Consider the following 18,615-nt stretch of genomic DNA (forward strand, 5'->3'; position numbering starts at 1 on the left):
TAAGTAAACAAACAAACAAAAAAACAAACAAACAAGCAAGCAAACAAAAACCAGGCCAGAAGATTACAGCCAGTGACAGAAGTAAATAAATCCCACCCCTTTCAAAAAAAACCATGGTAAAACCATACTCACTGAGCAGAACACTTTAGGCAAATTATATTAAAAAAAACATGAATGGAGCATTTTTCAACTGAGGGGAAAAGCTGTTAAGCCTGACCAGTAGGTGGCGTCAGTGTGCTGCATCCTCTCTGAATCCCACACTGCAAGACAACTGCAAGTAGCTACAATCTCATCCACATGCAGCAATAACAACAGCAATAATAATAAGAATAATGATAACACTATTAATACATTTAAATATACAAACACAAATAGTAGTAGTAGTAATAGTAATTACAATAAGAAAAGGTCAACATATAATAAAACATAAATACAACTTTTAGTTTAAAGTTAAACTTATTAATAATAATAATAATAATAATAATAATAATAATAATAATAATAATAATAATAATAATTATAAAAAGATAGTTCTGATGTTAGTTCAATAGTTATTTAATTGAACTTGCGTGTTTAATTCTTTGGTACATTCTTGATTAAATGTTTCACAATTAAATGATTTGCCTTAAAGGCACAGTGTGCTAAATTTAGCAACGTTTGCTGATGAAGTCACATGACACATGGCTGTCCCTCATCTAACCCTTCCCTTCCACGTGTGTTGACATCATTATGTTAAAAAGCTGGCCTGGCTCCTGATATACCCTGGTAATTATTTTATTTTTATTTTATACACTGAACCTTTAACCGTAACTGCATAAGCAGACACACAGCCACAGGACAACATGGTGATTTATTCTGATATTATTATATATTACGTTGTTAATATTCTTGTAATTTTAAACATAAGCTCCATCCCCTTCACTTCACCTCAAACAAATCTTGTGGTGAGCTTGAGGATCACTTTAGCACTGGCAGCTGCTGATAGAAAATGTCTTTCTCTTTCTTTGTCACAGGAAGGAGCAACTCACAGAGATGCAGGGGGGAGAATAATGTTAGGGACAGAGTGCGTACGCGTACGAGAGAGTGAAAGCAATGCGGATCAACTGCAAAAGGAAAGGCAGACTTGTTTTTCTTGTTCCTGCATATCTGTGGAAGGTGGGACGTATACTCATGTAAACAGCACAGCTCAGTGCACAGACAGCGCGGCACGAGGACTGGTTTCTGATCCTTTGGACTTAAACTCTGAGGCCACACGAAAAAGGTACAGTGATGTATCTATATTTCATGTGTTGACTTTGTGTGTGAGAGTGTGTGTTTGCGTGAGTCATATGAAGGATTGCTGCTTCATGTCAGTAATATTTTACGAGACGTTTTGGAAACTTTTCTTCATCTTGACACAGTTGGAACATTGAATGACTTGTGATTGTGGGGGCTTTGACTGTGCATTACATATGGAGTAAGGATAAGGATTTTCTGCATCATGTTGATGCTGGAATAGAAGAAATTACAGGAGGGAGTAAAGCAGGAGTACAAATGTGCATTGTTTTTTCTAAATTCGTCATCATCAACAGTTTCTCCATCCAGTTTTGGTGGTTGTGTCATCTGCATACCAAGACAGTGGTTTTTCCTGTCAAATGCATGTGTCACCCAGGAACCTGCAAGTGTGTGCACAGAATACTCTGCATTCTTACGCTCAGCCAGTGGAATGTGGCACTATCGAGCGTTCAGTCATGTCTTATTTTAAATATTCAGATGAAGTCCAGGTGAGAATTTATCAAATGACCTGGGATGTTTGAGAAAAATTAAGCAGCAAGAAGTACAGAAGGTGATGTAAAGGAAAACATTTCCGTTTCTAAATGTATTTGACTATTTCCTGTGGTGTAAATGTATACGTACTTGTTTGCATCTACGTGCAACAGATGTCGGCACCACCTCCGGTGGTCCCCAGGAAGCCTTCCGGCGTCCGAGTGATGGTAAATCCCGGAGGTCGGCCTCGTTCCACTGGCTCGACCACCTACGCAGATTCTGCCAAAGGTATATTTATCAAGTCAATTTAAACAAACCAAAAAAAAACAACAAAAACAAAACAGCTTTGCTCTTCCTTTACTTAGAGAATGGTGCTCACCGGGATTCAATCCACACATCACAAGTGAACGCAGAGAGAGAAGTGGTATGCCCTTTTTTTTGTTTACGTGATGATTTACATCCTTACATCACATCAGATCACAACTTGTGTGCAGAAACTGTTCTGTATCTCTTTAAAGGTGCATTATGTATTAAATCTAAAGCAATTGGCCATAAAATCCTCCTAATATGTCACAGAGACTCAGGAATAATGTTCATATAACAAACTGAACTCACCAACAACAACAGTACAGACAAAATATTTGCATTAAAAAAAATATTTTACAGACTGCAAATCATGTTTATGTTTTGGCATGTGGCGCCACCTAGCCAGTAACGTCAGAAAACGAAACCTAAAAGACCTCTGTATTTTGAATTTGAATGTAGTAACTGTTTTTGGCCACATTTACATATGGCACCTTTAAGGTTTAATTTTTATTCTGTAGTTCGTGGACAGATGTAACCCTCTCACCCTGAAAACAGAAAATAAAATTTAAATTTCTTAACTTGCAACATTTGTATCTTACAACATGAATATATGCAGTGCTACAAAGCTGAAACCCTAATAAGAAAATACATACAAGAACAACATATACAGAATATGAACGTGAACTTTGAAAAAATAACATCCAGAATAAATTCACATTTTCTTTGCCACACATGAAATAATGCACAGTATAATGGGCTACTACATGTAGATCGCATACTTGGCCTTTTGTGTCTCCATCAGGAGATTCTGAATCACTGCTTTGACGACATCGAGCGATTCATGGGGCGTCTGCAGCAGACAGCCGAGGCCCAGAGTGTCCTCACCCAACGGAGGAAGAAGAACAGCAGGAAAAGCAAGAAAAAGGCAGGTCAAAATGGTGAGTGGACCTTTTACCATCCCATCAATCAACTACACCGTGGTTGAATGTTCAAGAGAAGAAGCAGGAATCTTTAGACAAAGGCTAAACGTTTGGAGACACGTTCAATTTCTCAGTAGACTTTGTAATCTGGTGTGCTCTGAGATGAGGATTAGGAGCGAATGCGTTAACCCGGTTGGAATTACCAGCCCTATTTGTTTTCTGTGAAGGTGAGTTTGTGTTTGTCTGTGTTTGTGTCTGGAATAGGTGTGACCGAACACATTAATATTAGTCATTGTCCACTGGCTTTGTCTCGCACATTCTTACATGAACAAGACGCCACATGTGTATTGTCAGTAGTGGACGACAGAACGCAGAGGGAATTAGAAACATTGTAGTATTTCTCATATTATTTTCCTGTTAATCCTATCTTATTATTACCATTTGTACTTTCTTAAACTTGTTCACCAATGGCCTTTCAAAAGCATCCATTATCATAATGTGGCACGGGAATCACACATATTTAAAGTAGGAGTAAAGGTAAATGGGCTCCTTACAGAGAAGTGCTGCATGCTGCAAAGTACCCTACACTCTTAGAAATAAGGGTTCCAAAAGGGTCCTTCTACAAGGACTGAGGTTCTATCTGGAACCATTTGCCTCTGAAAAACCCTTTCCTGAAGAAAGGGTTTTTCAAGGGTTCTTGGTAACACCAATGGTTCCAGTAAGAACCATTTTGATCCAGAGAACCCTTTAAAACACCTTTCCTGAATAATGGGTTTAAAAAGGGTTCGTGGTGGAACCCTCCAAAAACGGTTCTCCTATGAGGACAACCCTTTCTTCGGAAAAAGGTTTTTCAGAAGCAAATGGTTCCAGGTAGAACCTCAGCCCTTGTAGAAGGACCCTTTTGGAACCCTTATTTCTAAGAGTGTTACCCCCAGGGTGCACACATAAATACTGTATATTACCGGGAAAAGCATTAATAATGATGGTTCTCCCTGAAACTGAGGAAGATGCGTGAATCTCAAATGTTATTCATTCGATTATTTACACATTATTTTGTTTTGTGCAGATGAATTGTTGACCATGAAAGCAAATCCTCCGTCAGAGGAGAACTTTGTCGACGTCTTCCAGAAAACCAAGTATTCCCTCAGCCTGCTGGTGAGATAAAGTCCCAATAAAACTCCTGAATAACTCGAACTGTAAGAGTTTTCAGTGAATCTTGATTTAAAAAAATAAATAAAAATGACTGGAACCGTTTTTGTTTGGTTCATGCAGGATCGTCTCAAGTCGTCCCTCTCACAGCCGGACGCACCGGTACTTCTACATCACATCTTTGTGCCTCTCAGACTGGTAAGTCTATGGTAAGTGTGTCTTTTCCTCTCACTGTGACACAGACTACAGCGAGCCTCTCTTTCACAGCTGGTGAACACCACTGGAGGTCCAGCCTTAGGTGCATCAGTCGTCAGTCCTGCTATGACCAGTGGTGCCGTTTCCCTGCTCCAGGAGCATCTGACTGAGAAGGAGAAAGAACTGTGGACTTCATTAGGACCCAACTGGACGACATCCAGGTCTGTGTGATCACATACGGAGGTTTAAATGTGTATGCAATGATACTGAGCTCACAAACAAACCTTCTTTCTCTCTTTTTTTTTTTTTGTAGTTCAAATCTTAACGTCACTGTTCCTCCGTATTCACCTGTCTTCCTGGATGGATGGCAGCCTCAGGCCTATGACTCAACTGGCCAGCTTTTCGAAGATCCAATCAATATGCAGCACAAGCACGAGGCTTTCAGGGAAAGAAGGGAGGCTCAGACTTTACAGGACAAAGCTCGACAACTGAATGCTCAAGGCCCGGCTCAAGGCCCTGCTCCAGGCATGGAGGAAGTGTAAGAATAGATCCTGAAAAATGTGGCACGTCTTTGTTTCTTATCAGAAATGACAATTACTGACACTTTCTGACATCATTTCAGAGACGGCAATGCTCTCCCGCCAGACGGTGAAAGGTATTACTGCTGCAGTTATGACTTTGTGGCTCGAAACAGCAGTGAACTCTCTGTGCTGCAAGGAGAAACACTGGAGGTAAGCAAAGGTGGTGACTGCACTCTTAGAAATAAGGGTTCCAAAAGGGTCCTTCTACAAGGGCTGAGGTTCTACCTGGAACCATTTGCTTCTGAACCCTTTTCAAGGGTTCTTGGTGACACTAATGGTTCCAGTAAGAACCATTTTAATCCAGAGAACCCTTTTAAATCCCTTTCTTGAATAAAGGTTTTTAAAAGGGTTCTTGGTGGAACCCTCCAAAAGGGTTCCAGGTGAAACCTTTATAAAAAGGTTCTACTGGAGCCAAAAAGGATTCTACTATGAGGACAAGCCGAAGAACCATATGTGGTTCTACTTAGCACTTTTATCAAAAATACTGAAAATGTGATGTCATCTGGGAGCCAATAAGCTGGAGGTTTAACAGTGCTCATGAACGGCTGTCTCGAGGCATACAGGAAGTGCACATATCTGTACAAAAACATGCATTTTTGGAATATGTCACAAAGCCCAACTGATTTCTGTAAGGCATATTTTCTCAGGTAATCGAATCATCAAAGAAATGGTGGAAGTGTCGGAATCGTTTTGACCAGATCGGATTTGTTCCCTCCAACATCCTGGAACCTCTGTCTGCTCTGAACCAAGCAGCGAGGGAGACTTCTGTGTTACGCAAGGAGTCAAAGGTGCGACCACTACTGCTCCACATGTACTGTGTCAGTGCAGCACGCACTATGTTTTATCCATCCGTGTTGTTCCCCAACAGACGGCTATTTCCCCACGGTCCAAGTACTTCTCATATCATCCGTCAAGCTTGGATGCGGGAAGTCCCACCAGCCCCACACTGCGCCCTCAGAGCATGGTCTTACCATCTACAACACTGGGAGAAGACAATGGAAGAGGTAAAGCGGATCATGTGTAGGCGGGTACTAATGGAAAATGAATGCATTCTTCTTTACTCTGTGACACAGAAAGTCAGCGTGAAGCTCTGCAACTCCAGCAAACAATGATGAATCAACACTTTGCTGCTGTGTTTGTACTCCACAGAGCATGTTAACGGTTCAGTGTAACCTTTAGGAGGGCTTTATTGGCAGAAACTGACAATACTACACTACACAACACTATACTATACTCAGTATAAGTGTATAATCGTTCAATCCATCCATGTTTTACTGCTTTATCCTCCACATGAGGGTCTCGAGGGGCACTGGTGCCAATCTCAGCTGACATAGGGCGATAGGCAGGTTACACCCTGGACAGATCATCAGTCCATCACAGGGACACATATAGAGACAAACAACCATCCACTCTCACACACGGTCACGGTCACGGTCAATTTAAAGTGTCCAATTTGACCTAATCCCCATTATTGCATGTTCTTGAACTGAGGGAGGAAACTGGACAGCAAACTTTTGCAAACTTACAATAAATGATTCACAATTAACCCTTAAAACTGCTCTGTTTTAAGGGTTAATTTTTAAATAGGCTGTTTCCCCATTACTATGTTAAAACATAGTACAGAGGCTATAAGAATGTGCAATATAGAGTGTTTTATATCCTCTTTTGCAGCACAACCTATAGGCAAGGTGATGAAATGACCCCCCCCCCCCCACACCCCTCCATTTTCACCAACTATATACGTCACATTTCAAAGTTCATTGTTTTTATGAACAAAAATAAAATAAAAATGGTCTATTTTGTCACTCCTGCCCACATATCACACATTTAATTTTTTTGCCTGAAGGTGTGACCTATAAACACACACACAGGAAGTCCATATAAGGAGTTGTGCATTATTCCCACAGCAATTTACCAAGGGTGCGCCTGCAGCACTGATCTGTGCCGCGTTAGCACTTAGGGTTAATTATAGTTCTTGATAATGATGATGATAATCAAAATATCAATGATCATTTGACTGCAGAACCAGTACGTGTAAAACAAGTCGTGGAGCACATTAAGCACTAATTCTGCACAAGAAAGATGTGCTATTGCATATGAAGCTGGATATGAACTGCAATTATATGCTAATGAGTATATGTGCGTGTGTGTGTGTGTAGTCCTGATCATGAATGATGAGCTTCTGCAGAGGCTAGCCAGGAGAAAAGACTCAGTGCGTCCACTGGTGGTTCCCCGTGCCGCTGACACTGCTGCACCTCTCAACTACCACTCACCGCCCGCAGAGGTGGAAGCCTGGCTCAACGCCAAGGGCTTCAGTCAGCCGTGAGTGTCCGCCATGCAGGTTCATCTGCAACCTGACTCGGCATAAAGTCTGTTTAATATAACGCTGGTTCATTTACAGCAACATATTCCTGTTCTCAAGATGTTCTAGAGTGACGAATATCGCATGCAAAATGTGTTTTTAAAAATGTATAAAATTGAAGCATTTGAGTGCTGGATGATATAGATTACTAAAATTTCAGAAAAAATCATTTAAAAAAAACGAATTTGTGCCATTTTCCATCAATATTCATTGATGATTTGCCCTTATTGTAGATCTGTCCATGCAATATGCTGCTAGTTTCTGTACAATACTATCTGGAGTGCAATAGGAGGATCTGTGCAATACTGACATCAGTACAATATGTGCAATTGGTCATGTGCAATGAGATGTATCTATCATATCGTATAATATTGTTTCATGAAAGCGAAAAATGATCCAAAATGTGCGACGCTGGTCAATGCTGCGCTAAGAAATAAAGTCTGTGTTGGTCTAGTGGAGCTCAGTGTACACTTAAATGCTGTTATTGTGCACAACAGCGCCCCCAAATGTTCATAAAATATGCAAGATGCAGTGCTTAACTTAACAAGGGAATCCTTATTAAATGAGATTTGTTCTGCTTGTTTTCTTCTTCTAATGTCAGGACAATTCAGAGTCTGGGCATTTTAACTGGAGCACAGCTGTTCTCCCTGAATAAAGAGGAGCTCGGTATAGTGTCGCCAGACGAGGGCGCCAGAGTTTACAGCCAGATATTGGTGCAGAAGGCACTTCTCGAGGTTAGTCCTGGGTGTTTATGTGTAAGATTTGATTTGAATGGTGGTTAAGTTAAGGTTAGAGTTAGGCATTAGGCATGACTTTGTTAGGACTGTCCAAATGAATAGTAGTTAATGCAGTGAGTGTGTGTGTGTGTGTGTGTGTGTGTGTGTGTGTGTGTGTGTGTGTGTCTATATTTAGGTTCATGTGTCCTGAGCAATTTGTTTGCTTAGCCTTGGCTGACGTACGTCATCTTTGACCTACATTGACGACAGATTATTCACCTCTGTATTTACAAATTCAAAGCAGATGTTAGCTCCTATGTACATAACAGGCCTATGTTGTTGTTGTTTTATTAAATCAGTGAGCTTTCCTGTTTCTGGACTTTCATATATATACTGTGTCTTAACATTCAAGTACAAGCACTTTTAGTACATTTGTCAGCTGCAGAGTCTCATGGATACGTCTCTGTCTTGACTTGGTTTAATGTCGTCCTCAGGATGTCCGCAAAGCATCAGAACTAGAGAAGGCGATGGAGAAGCAAAAGCAGAAGATTGGCCTGAAATCCCAGAGCGGCGCATTTTGACTGAGCTTTCCACATCCAGTGAAACTGACATAAATGTTGCTTGCACAGCTATGGTGGCACAGAGGGAGGTTTGAGTCATTATGTGTCACATTTTTTTTTTACCAGCAGAAGAAAGCTCTGTCACAAAAATAAAACCCACTCCTCTTATATCCACCTTATTCCTGGAGAAATGGTTATGGGTGGAACTTCCGGAGCAGAACAGGCGCCTGCGACAGTTACGTGGCTTCAGAGTCGCGCTGTTCCTGCAATGCAGTATAGTATAAAAGTATAATGTATAAAGTATAACGTTAACCGACGATGTGTATAAAGACATTTTTTTTTTGCAAACAGATGCCATTTTTTAGTTGAACCTATACTGACTGTAATGTCACAACGTACAATTTCTTTTCTGACATGTTTTTCGGTGAGATATTGCGATTTCAACTGTGGTTCACTTCATACATGAACATGGAGACATAAGGGATACACTGCTGTATGCTGTATAAATCTCAATTAAAACAAACTGTGTGTATTTCTATAAAATAGATATGAGTTTGCTGTATCAATTTATTTAATCAGACGCAGACAAGTCATAGGATTCGTGCATAAAATAATAATAAAAAACACACTTTGTTAATAACATTTCATCATTTACACTAGATTGAAGGCTCACGTCATTTTTCTTTTTTCAACAGAAAATTGGCATAAAATTAGAATCAGTTCTGCTTTGACTCTTCCAGTGTAAACAACACATATTTAAAATGAATCAAGTATTTATTCACAGTTCATCAGGTACAGCTGACAACTCTCAGATTTGGTCATTCCCGAATCATCGAGTTGAAAATAGTATTTGAGGTTAAAATTCAAGTCATTTCTTTAAAAATACTCTATAACTCTATTTAAATATTGCACATATTACTCCTAGTCAGGTGCTGAATACAATAATCTGTTATATAATAATTAAAAGATATATAAAACTTTTCTTATAGTTAAAATTAGTATCACAACTTATTTTTTTTACTTTTATTTGTATCTAAGAGCCCACTTATCATGCATACAGTCGTGCACTGATGGTCCAATGTCTTGCTAAATATGGTGACGCGAAAAGATGTGACTTTTAAATTTGTAAATGCATAGTTGCCAATGTGGCTTGAAATTTGAAACATTTTGAAAAAAATCCACTAAAGCGCACTGGATATCGACGTGGATCACTGTAGTCAAAGTGTCACAGAGGACACAGCAGCAGGAAAAGGCACAGTAAGTAAAGGCACCACTGATTTTCTCATGGCGTTCACCTCAGTCTTCACAGCTCACAGCTGATGGCCTGGTCACAGGACTCCCAGCTCAGAATCTCTTTTCCCTGAAACCACAGCTGGATCTCTCCTTGAGCCCCCTCCACTGAGTCACTGGCATGGACCACATTCCTACGAAAGAGCGATTCACATTATTAATATTATTATTATTATAAGTAGTAGTAGACAAGACAACAAAGACACCTTCACAAGCTGGATTCTTGTTCAATCGTGAAAGTGCACCAGGCTACCTGCTGACATGGAGGGCGAAATCTCCTCTGACTGTGCCTGGCGGAGCTTCAACTGGGTTAGTATGACCCACCATGGAACGTGTGCTCTGGACCACATTGTAACCTTCCCACACCTAAAACAGAAAAGTTAATGGACACTTTATCACACATTAATTCATCCTGTTAGTGAAACAAGAGGGATCCTGGTCAAATCCTGGTTACATGTCAGTCTTTCTGTGTGGAGTTGACATGTTATCCATGTGTGTTTCCCTCTAACAGTCCAAAGAGATTGGAGTTATTTGGAGACACTGAAATGCCCACATGCAGGTAATATCTGATATCTAATAATGTCTCATTAGTTGCTATTTTCTTAGCTCACAGAGGGCATTATTACCATGAAAAAAACGTGCTGTGCCGTGCCAAGACGAGGCGAGTCGTAGGAGGGTCTCTGTCACTCACTGCAGAAGATCATTTCATGTCTGTTTGTACTTCCAAAAGATTGTTTTTGAGCTTTAACTAAAAACGCAGCTCTCAAAAATGATAGGGCCTGCAGAGAAGGCTTTAAAGTCCCTGACAGACCTACTGTACATCCACTGTGCGAAATACAGGGGGGTCTGGGGGGGTTAGACGCCCCCCCTGAAAGCCTCAAATTCAAAATTTGAGGGGGTCTAAACATGTTACAGTGTAATTGGAAAGCATGTTTTTTTTACTAAAGATTTTTGTAATTTCAGTTTTACATAATGATCTACATACATAATACACTTTGCATGCTTTTTTTATCCTTTTTAACCACACAAAATGTCAAATATTTTATTTCTAATTGTGTATTTTTAATGTATTAATTCATTGCTTTCCAAATGGCGCTGTGGAAAAGGCCCACACAAGCCCACATCTGACAGGGAATATAGCCAATACTGCAGGGTGGCACCTGGGGTGGTGACACAGTATTGCACAACAAATGGGAGATGGGACCCCCCTGATTATTAATGGGTATTTCGCACGCTGCCTACATCTATATCAATGTGGTATAGAAAACACACACAAAGACTTGTAGCAGTCAACTGAAGGAAAAACCAAGAAAAAAAGGAGTAGGATTGATTCCCTCACCATGATGACCACAGGTCCTGAGGTCATGTAATGTACTAGCTCCGGGTAGAAGGGCTTTGCCCTCAGATGACTGTAGTGCTGAGCCAGGACATCCTCAGACACCTTCACAACAGGAGACAAGCAGAAAACAGGTGCGAATCAGACGTGTACAGATTTGACACAGCCAACATTTCCATTGTATTTGTCTTCCATACCTGCAACATTTTCAGAGCGACCAGTTTGAAGCCTCGCTGCTCAAAACGCTGGATGACTTTTCCAACGAGACGCCGCTGAACTCCATCTGGCTTCACAGCGACCAGAGTCCGCTCCCTTATGTCTGGTGAACCTGGTGTAAAATAACACAACGACATCAATCCACACGATACAACACAATCTATTAATTCTATTTATTTACTTTGAGCACGGACATTGCACGCAAATGAACTTCAACATGTTATGTAAATATGACAGATTATTGATTTTTTTTTTATTTGCACCCAAAGCATGAGGACAAACGTTGACCTGAATCCACCTGAATATGTGTTGTGCGTACACACACTATAAGAAAAATAAGATTTATTTTACATTTATTTATTTCCTTTCTGTTTGATACTTGGACTTCTCTGGCTCCCATTGATTTACTTCCTGTTTGGGACCTTGACCTTTCAAGGCCCCTAAAAAACAATTCAAATTCATGTATCTGTACTTTACTGTGTTATTTATATTTCTAAGAACTTTTACTTTTACTCCACTACATTTCCTCTAACTATCTTTGTTACTCGTTACTACCTAATAAAATCAGAAGAAGAAGAGTTGGTAATGGTCTGTATTTATATAGAGCTTTTCTAGTCTTGATGAGCAGCTTTACACTATAGTTTTCACCCATTCACACTCTGCAACATGGGGTTAAGTGTCTTGCTCAAGGACACATAGACCAGCAGAGTCAGGAATTGAACCTACAACCTTTCAGTTGAAAGACAACTCACCCTAACACTCAATCCTAACTTCCTCTTAAAAAACCCCAAAACTTTTAATTCAAAAACTTAAGTACTTTTAATGTCAGAAAATGGCTTTCGATACTTAAGTACAGTAAATGTTCTGGTAAGATACTTGTACTTTTACTCAAGTATTTCCTTTAATAAGGTACTTTATACAAGACTGATATTAACCAGAATGATGTTTTGCCTAATTGGGACCAGGTTTTGGTCTCCATGAGGACTACTGGTCATGACAAGGTCCTAAAGAGTCACAAATACACACAGTAAGAGACAGAGGCGCAGCTTTTGAACAGGCAAGGCAGGCAACTGCTTGGGGCCCCGAGCTGATAGGGGGCCCCTGACACTCAGGGCCTGAGGGCTGCTTTTACTGAAATGTGCAGTGACCAGCTGAAAAAAACAATGGGTGATTTGCAATGACATCTCAGTGGGAAACCTCCCTAAAGGGGCCCCACCTCACTTTAACTTGTGTGAAGTTATCGTTCTGCAAGAAAATAAAGAGGATTATTTACAATGTAATGCCAATCTTTTTTTTTACTTTTTTTTAACGTTTATATATGTTTTTTTCAGTTATTTACAGTATTTTATTGTTCTATATATTTATATTGTTTTATAATGTGGGTTCTTTTTTTTTTTTTACTAAGTTTATACAGTTTTTTAAAAGCTATTTACAGTATTTTATTGTTCTTTACATTTATATTTTCACATACTTTTTATTTACAAGGGTTATAAAAATATATATTTTGAACTCATACATTTTTCGTTGGGTGTCAGATTATTTATAACATAATGGTGATGAACACGGTTGGAAGGGCCCCCTGGGAATTTTTGCTTAGGGCCCCTACAGACTCTAGAATCGCCTCTGGTAAGAGAGGTACACTAAGATTGTGTTTGTTTGGTTGCGCACAGAGCAGCAGCAGCAGCAGCAGCAGCAGCGTCGTCACGCACAGACTAACGAGTGACAGCATCTGATCACTTAAATACACGCGTGACCTGTCACGACAGGAGTAACGCCAGTGTAGTGACATGCAAAGCTGGATGTAGCGACTTGGATGGAAGTGAGAGTCTGAGGAGACATTTCTGAGCCGATCCTGAGCCTTGAACGCAGGTTGCGCACGCAGGTTTGTAAGCGCAGTAACGCACATCAACATCATCATCATCAACCATCATCATCACTATGGTCCGTGCCTCTTATCTCGTTGCAGTTCATACCCCCGTGAGGTTTGGCAGGAGAACTTGTTTGCGAAAGTTACCTCATCAAGTTTGGAACAAATAAACTTTCTGTGCCGGAGGTAAAGTCAGTAATGTCATCCTTTATTTGTGAGCTCTTTCAATTAGGATTCACTAAGAGTCACTTTGTCACATGGGTAAAACTTACTAAAACAAAGTCACACTTCATTGAATTCATTGGTATTGTTTTCTATTGTATGTAAATTCAGTCACTTACTTGATGCGCTCCTGTGTCCAGACCCCAGTGCTTTGGTGATGTCTGCATGTCTTGAAAAAAGCGGCTGGGCAAGTTTCCTGAAGATGCAGCACCTCTGCAACATGATCACGGTTTGAGGTGAATCCCGTGAGACTCGAGAGGGAAAAGTCAACTCTACCCAATCTAAACTCACGAGTCATACGTCTGTGTGTCTGTCTGTGTGTCCCCACCTGATTGTCACTCACACTGACACACACTTAAAGCTGCAGTGCACAACTTTTGGTGACAACAGTTGCTGCCTCTGCTGGGTGTTTGTGAACAGAACTGATGTGAAATGATTGATGTTTGCTGAATCTCAATTCATCCATTCTGTCAAACTGGGACAACAAGCATTACTGTTGTCAAACTGCTGGTTTACTGGGACCTGTCTGCAGCCGTCTTCTCTGCACTAGATCATCGCTTCATCAGTCTATCTTGACATAAATCAAAATGACTGCATGTATGCGCTGTGGGAATGTTGCTGCTGGGCGACACAAGATAAGTTGGTTTTGAAACACTTTCACTTTGAATTTCTATGAAATATCGTCATTAAATAGCTTCATGGCGATATTATAATGGTATATTGTCATATTGTGTTCAAATATCATGCTCACATTGTCCACCCCTTACTGAATAGTTGTTTTTCCCCACTTTTTCTTCCCCTCCTGATCAGACGAGACTCACAATTTTAACACTGGAAAAGCACTCGGAGAGCACAGACCTCCGCCAAGGCAGCTCAGTCTTTTTTAAGGAACCCAAAAATAATAATTTCCATCCATTAAGAGCTGTGGACAGGAAGACGCTAACAGAAGCACAAACTTACAGGTAAACCAACAAAGATGAAAACATAACTTCCTTGGTGGACATAATACAACAATTTTCTTACCAATATACAATACATCTTGTATTGTATACAAGATACAATAATAAATACACTATGTTCGATATTGTCATGACCAATATGAAATTGCGCCTGGAAATGTGTCCATTAGATTAGACCGCCTAAAACAAAAACCCAAACACATTTGTAAATGTAAATTGTCTGGATATCAGCAAAATCTGCAAGTATTTGTTTACTGTTAATCATTGACTGCAGTTAGGAAAAAAAGGAACAAATGAAAGTGAACTAGTTCATCTATGGAAATGGGAGCTTAGTAAAAATAACTCAATTATCATTTCCATCACAATCACAGGTGTCATAATTTATCCTGACGTGCCATTTAATCCTGGGTATTAATAAACGTTTGTGTTTATTATGAAGCCAAATGTTAGGTTAAGGTTATGCTATGCTTAGAACATGGGCCATCGAGTCAGCTATCGTTGAAATGTGCGCACATAATAACGTGACAATAAATTTTACAAAAAGAGAAAGTTTTCGGCATATTTTACTTTTATTGAACCCAGAAAACCTTAGCCTAAACAGACCCAAATCATCAGTTTTGTCAACTTGGATCTGAAAGTCCCATGAGATCTCAGGTCAGTCATTCTCAACCACCTCCGGAGGCGTCTTCCAGCCTGACCTCTGCACTTTTAGAGGCCATACTCACCCAGTTATGGTCTTAGACTGAGACATCGGCCTCTTGTCGATCTTGTTCTCGGTGCCTGTTCGAGCCATTGGTTGGATTTCTTCATTTCAGTCACTTCTTGGATCCGTTGGTGGAACATCCCATGTGGCTTATCCCTCCATGATAATGGTTCATCCACCTTTGTATCCTCAGAGAAAGTTACTGTATCCACTCGATTTATTTCTTCATCTTTTGGCTTCTCACTGTAGGAGTCGCCACAGCAGATCATCTGCCTCCATCTTGTCCTCTTCTGATGCACAACTGTCCTCATGTTCTCCTTCACAACATCCATGAACCTTCTCCGTAGTCTTCCTCTTTTACTCCAGCCAGTCAGCTCCATCTTCATCATCCTTTGTCCAATATAATCTCTAATTCCTTCTCTGTACGTGACCAAACCCATCTCAGTTAATCCTACTCACTCCCAATGCAAATCTCGGCATCTCCAGCTCTGCCTCCTGTCTTTTAGACTGTGCCACTGACTCCAAACCATGAAAATGGTAATGCAACAGTAGTCGCCATTTGCAGGACTCTCACGTCTCTCAGCAGCTGCATCTTCGTTTTTTCATTAATTTCACTTCCTGACTGAAGTGATCGATCCGCAGTCCTCTTCTCAGAGTTGCTTGGACTACCATGATTGTTTTAGTCGCATATGCACATTAACGCTGTCAGCATACTATTTGCCCGAAACCACATGCTGCCACAGTCTGCGGAACACATTTCTAGTCTTTTGAAAGAGGCTCTTTCGAGGACCTCCTTCAGGGCAAGTGTTGACGTCAACAGGTCTGATGGCAGCGACATTGCCGGTGTTTGAAGACATGGAGCCTGCAGCTCCATCAGTTGGACCGCATTCATCTGAACCTCTGTCACAAGTACCCAACTCTTCTATGGCCAGATCAGCAGTGTCTTTGAGTCCACTGTAGAAGGCGCGCGTGGTTGGAGATTTACATGATTTGGCATGGCTGGGTATTTTTGCGTGTGAATGGTTGAGATAATCCCAGAAACTCTCTGAATCTTCGTCGTCAAGTGTTTCACTGCTGAGGGACTTCGATTCCTCCAAATTATCCAGGGGGGAAACGATCATGAGATTGAGGGCCATGTTTCCATATGAGCTTGTTTCCAGTGCGTTCACCATGTGAACCATTGTGACAAAATGATGCGTGAGGGCTTTACTGGGATTAATTCTGTGCTGCGCCTCCAGATGTAGACAACATTTCAAGATGTCTAAAAATGCCATCCTATCTCTGTACTCGAGCTCGTTCTGCGTCACTTTGCAGTTCTCGACTTCGTAGTCCAAATCGAAGCAGGAAACACCCGTGTACACACACTCGACGTTGGCTTCTTCCAAAAACTCATCGGGTGACTTCAGCCTCCACCCTTCAGTCGGTTCGAGAACGAAAAAAAACTTGCTGTATTTACCAGCAATCAACATTTCGTGTGATGGCCAACCCAGCAGGCACAGCATAGTCTCCATCCAGTTATATACGCATTTAAAAGGAAAGAGGCTGTAGCCAAAGTAGAGGTGTGCCATGATGCAACCCACTGACCACATATCAACAGCTTCGGACAAGGGGAGGCCCAAGTTGACTTCAGGAGCCCTGACGGAGAGATTCTGGATGATCTCTGGATCCATCCCCTGCCAAATTGGAAGGGCGAAACCAAAGTCGATCACTTTGATCCGAAACGGCTCGTACTTGTGATTGACGAGCATTATGTTGTCGAGTTTCAGGTCTCTGTGCATAATCCCGATGTTATTCAGAGCCTCAAGAGCGACCAGCAGCTGGTGGGTCACTGGACGAATTTCATTAAGAGTGAGTGGCAGCCCGTTCCTCTCGTCCATCAGGTCGCAGAGGCTCCTGTCCAGCATTTCAAAGGCCATACAATGGAGGGAGCCGGAACGGAAATATTCAATGAACCGGACTATGTTCATTTTGTCGTGGTCGAGGGCCCGGACGACTTCCAGCACTTTCAATTCACGCATAAAGCTCTGTTTGTCTTGCTTGTGGATCTTCACTGCCACCACCTCCGATGTGTGCAAGTTCGAACACTTGATGACTTGACCATAAGTTCCTTCTCCTTGAAAATCCATCACCTGGTAAACAGAGGTACGACTTTGTAGTATCATCTTTCCTCACTTAATATTATGATGATTTAAAAAGAACTTAATGTGGACCCGTCCTTGTTTCATAACAGTTGGCCTCCACAATGCTGCATCACTGCATTATTCCTCTCTTTCCTTTGTCTCTTCACCTGTTCTTCACTCCTGGTTGGTTGGTTGTGTTCAATGGCAGTTGGCATCCTTAATGTTTTATTACTGCCTTCTTCTTCTAATATAATAATTTCCGGCAGGCTGCACACTTTTATTAGTTGTTTTTCCTGCCCTTTATCTTTTCAACAGATCAAAGACTTGTTTTTCTCTTCTACCCAAAATAATATTATGTAACCTCAGAGATGTCATCACTTAGTTGTAGAGTTCAAAGGCAGAAGTCGGGAATTCTATATTTGAAAACACTATTTTATGGCTTCATTAGTCAACAACAAGAAGAGATACTGAATTAAAGCAGAAAGCCAAGCGATGTCAATAAGATGTCTGACCATGTAGCAAGAGTTGCTAATGTTGGGGATTGATCTTTACCATTATTGGGCATTCATTGACCATCAAAAAACACTGGCACTTGGGAGAAGAACCAATGTCCACAGGCTCCTTTTAGTTTGTGTACATTATTGTACACAGAAGCACTTTGCATAAATGCTTTCATTATCACACCTTTAACTTCACCCGAGAAATGTTTTCTTTCCGCAGCTAATGTACAACAGCAGTGATGATGATTCAGTTTTAAAAGCTCAACACCGACATTGTTAGAATTCCTTCAAACTACAGCTTTGAGAACATGATATATGGGTTTATTTCCCACGATCATAGTATAAGAATGTCAAAAGGACATTGTAGCTACAAAGTTAAGTATTATAGCTTGTGATGCAGGTAAAGATCACATTGGACATCACATTTTCACAGGTCGATTAATGCCGTCTACAGTGTATATTGCGCTGTAAATTTGGTGGGATTTATCTTAAATAAATCGGCAATTTCATGAAATTTTAGCCTTATTGTCAATGAAGCACTAAACAGTTTTACACAAAATATACTACATATTTAGCATCGGGGTGAGATTGAGAGCCAAAAACCAGCTCTAATTAATTAAAGTAGTGTGATCAAATGTTACTTCTGGCTTGTAGACTGTAAGAAAAAGAGACCGACATACTGGAGGATACATGACTAAGATATGCAAGGATAAAACGATAACTTGGAAACAAATCATCTTGAAAACTCACAGTTAAATCTGCATAAAGAATGAGAAGTTTCCATCTTGTTATTGTGACGTTAGTGCTGTGATGACACGTCCTGCTTTCTCTATGCTTTGCTCATCCGCAACATGTGATACGTCACAT

General features: G+C 40.7%; 2 protein-coding genes across 2 annotated transcripts; one reads left to right on the top strand and one right to left on the bottom strand.

Moving 5' to 3' along the window:
• Positions 1-1,919: 1,919 nt before the first annotated feature.
• eps8l1a (EPS8 signaling adaptor L1a) lies at positions 1,920-8,556 on the top strand (the record flags this gene model as incomplete). The annotated part of the gene is made up of 13 exons (XM_083896576.1): positions 1,920-2,034; positions 2,112-2,170; positions 2,855-2,990; positions 4,039-4,127; positions 4,245-4,319; positions 4,389-4,537; positions 4,630-4,854; positions 4,939-5,047; positions 5,545-5,685; positions 5,766-5,901; positions 7,057-7,219; positions 7,861-7,993; positions 8,470-8,556. The coding sequence occupies 13 exons, from the start codon at positions 1,920-1,922 to the stop codon at positions 8,554-8,556; spliced, it is 1,617 nt and encodes a 538-aa protein (XP_083752702.1).
• A 1,282-nt stretch (positions 8,557-9,838) lies between these two features.
• Positions 9,839-13,688, bottom strand: nme4 (NME/NM23 nucleoside diphosphate kinase 4; the record flags this gene model as incomplete). The annotated part of the gene is made up of 5 exons (XM_083896578.1): positions 9,839-9,959; positions 10,079-10,191; positions 11,165-11,266; positions 11,359-11,489; positions 13,586-13,688. The coding sequence occupies 5 exons, from the start codon at positions 13,686-13,688 to the stop codon at positions 9,839-9,841; spliced, it is 570 nt and encodes a 189-aa protein (XP_083752704.1).
• Between the last annotated feature and the right edge of the window lie 4,927 nt (positions 13,689-18,615).

The sequence above is a fragment of the Microchirus variegatus genome (genome assembly GCF_963457635.1).
Source record: "Microchirus variegatus genome assembly, chromosome: 10".
In the NCBI taxonomy this organism is placed as follows: domain Eukaryota; kingdom Metazoa; phylum Chordata; class Actinopteri; order Pleuronectiformes; family Soleidae; genus Microchirus; species Microchirus variegatus.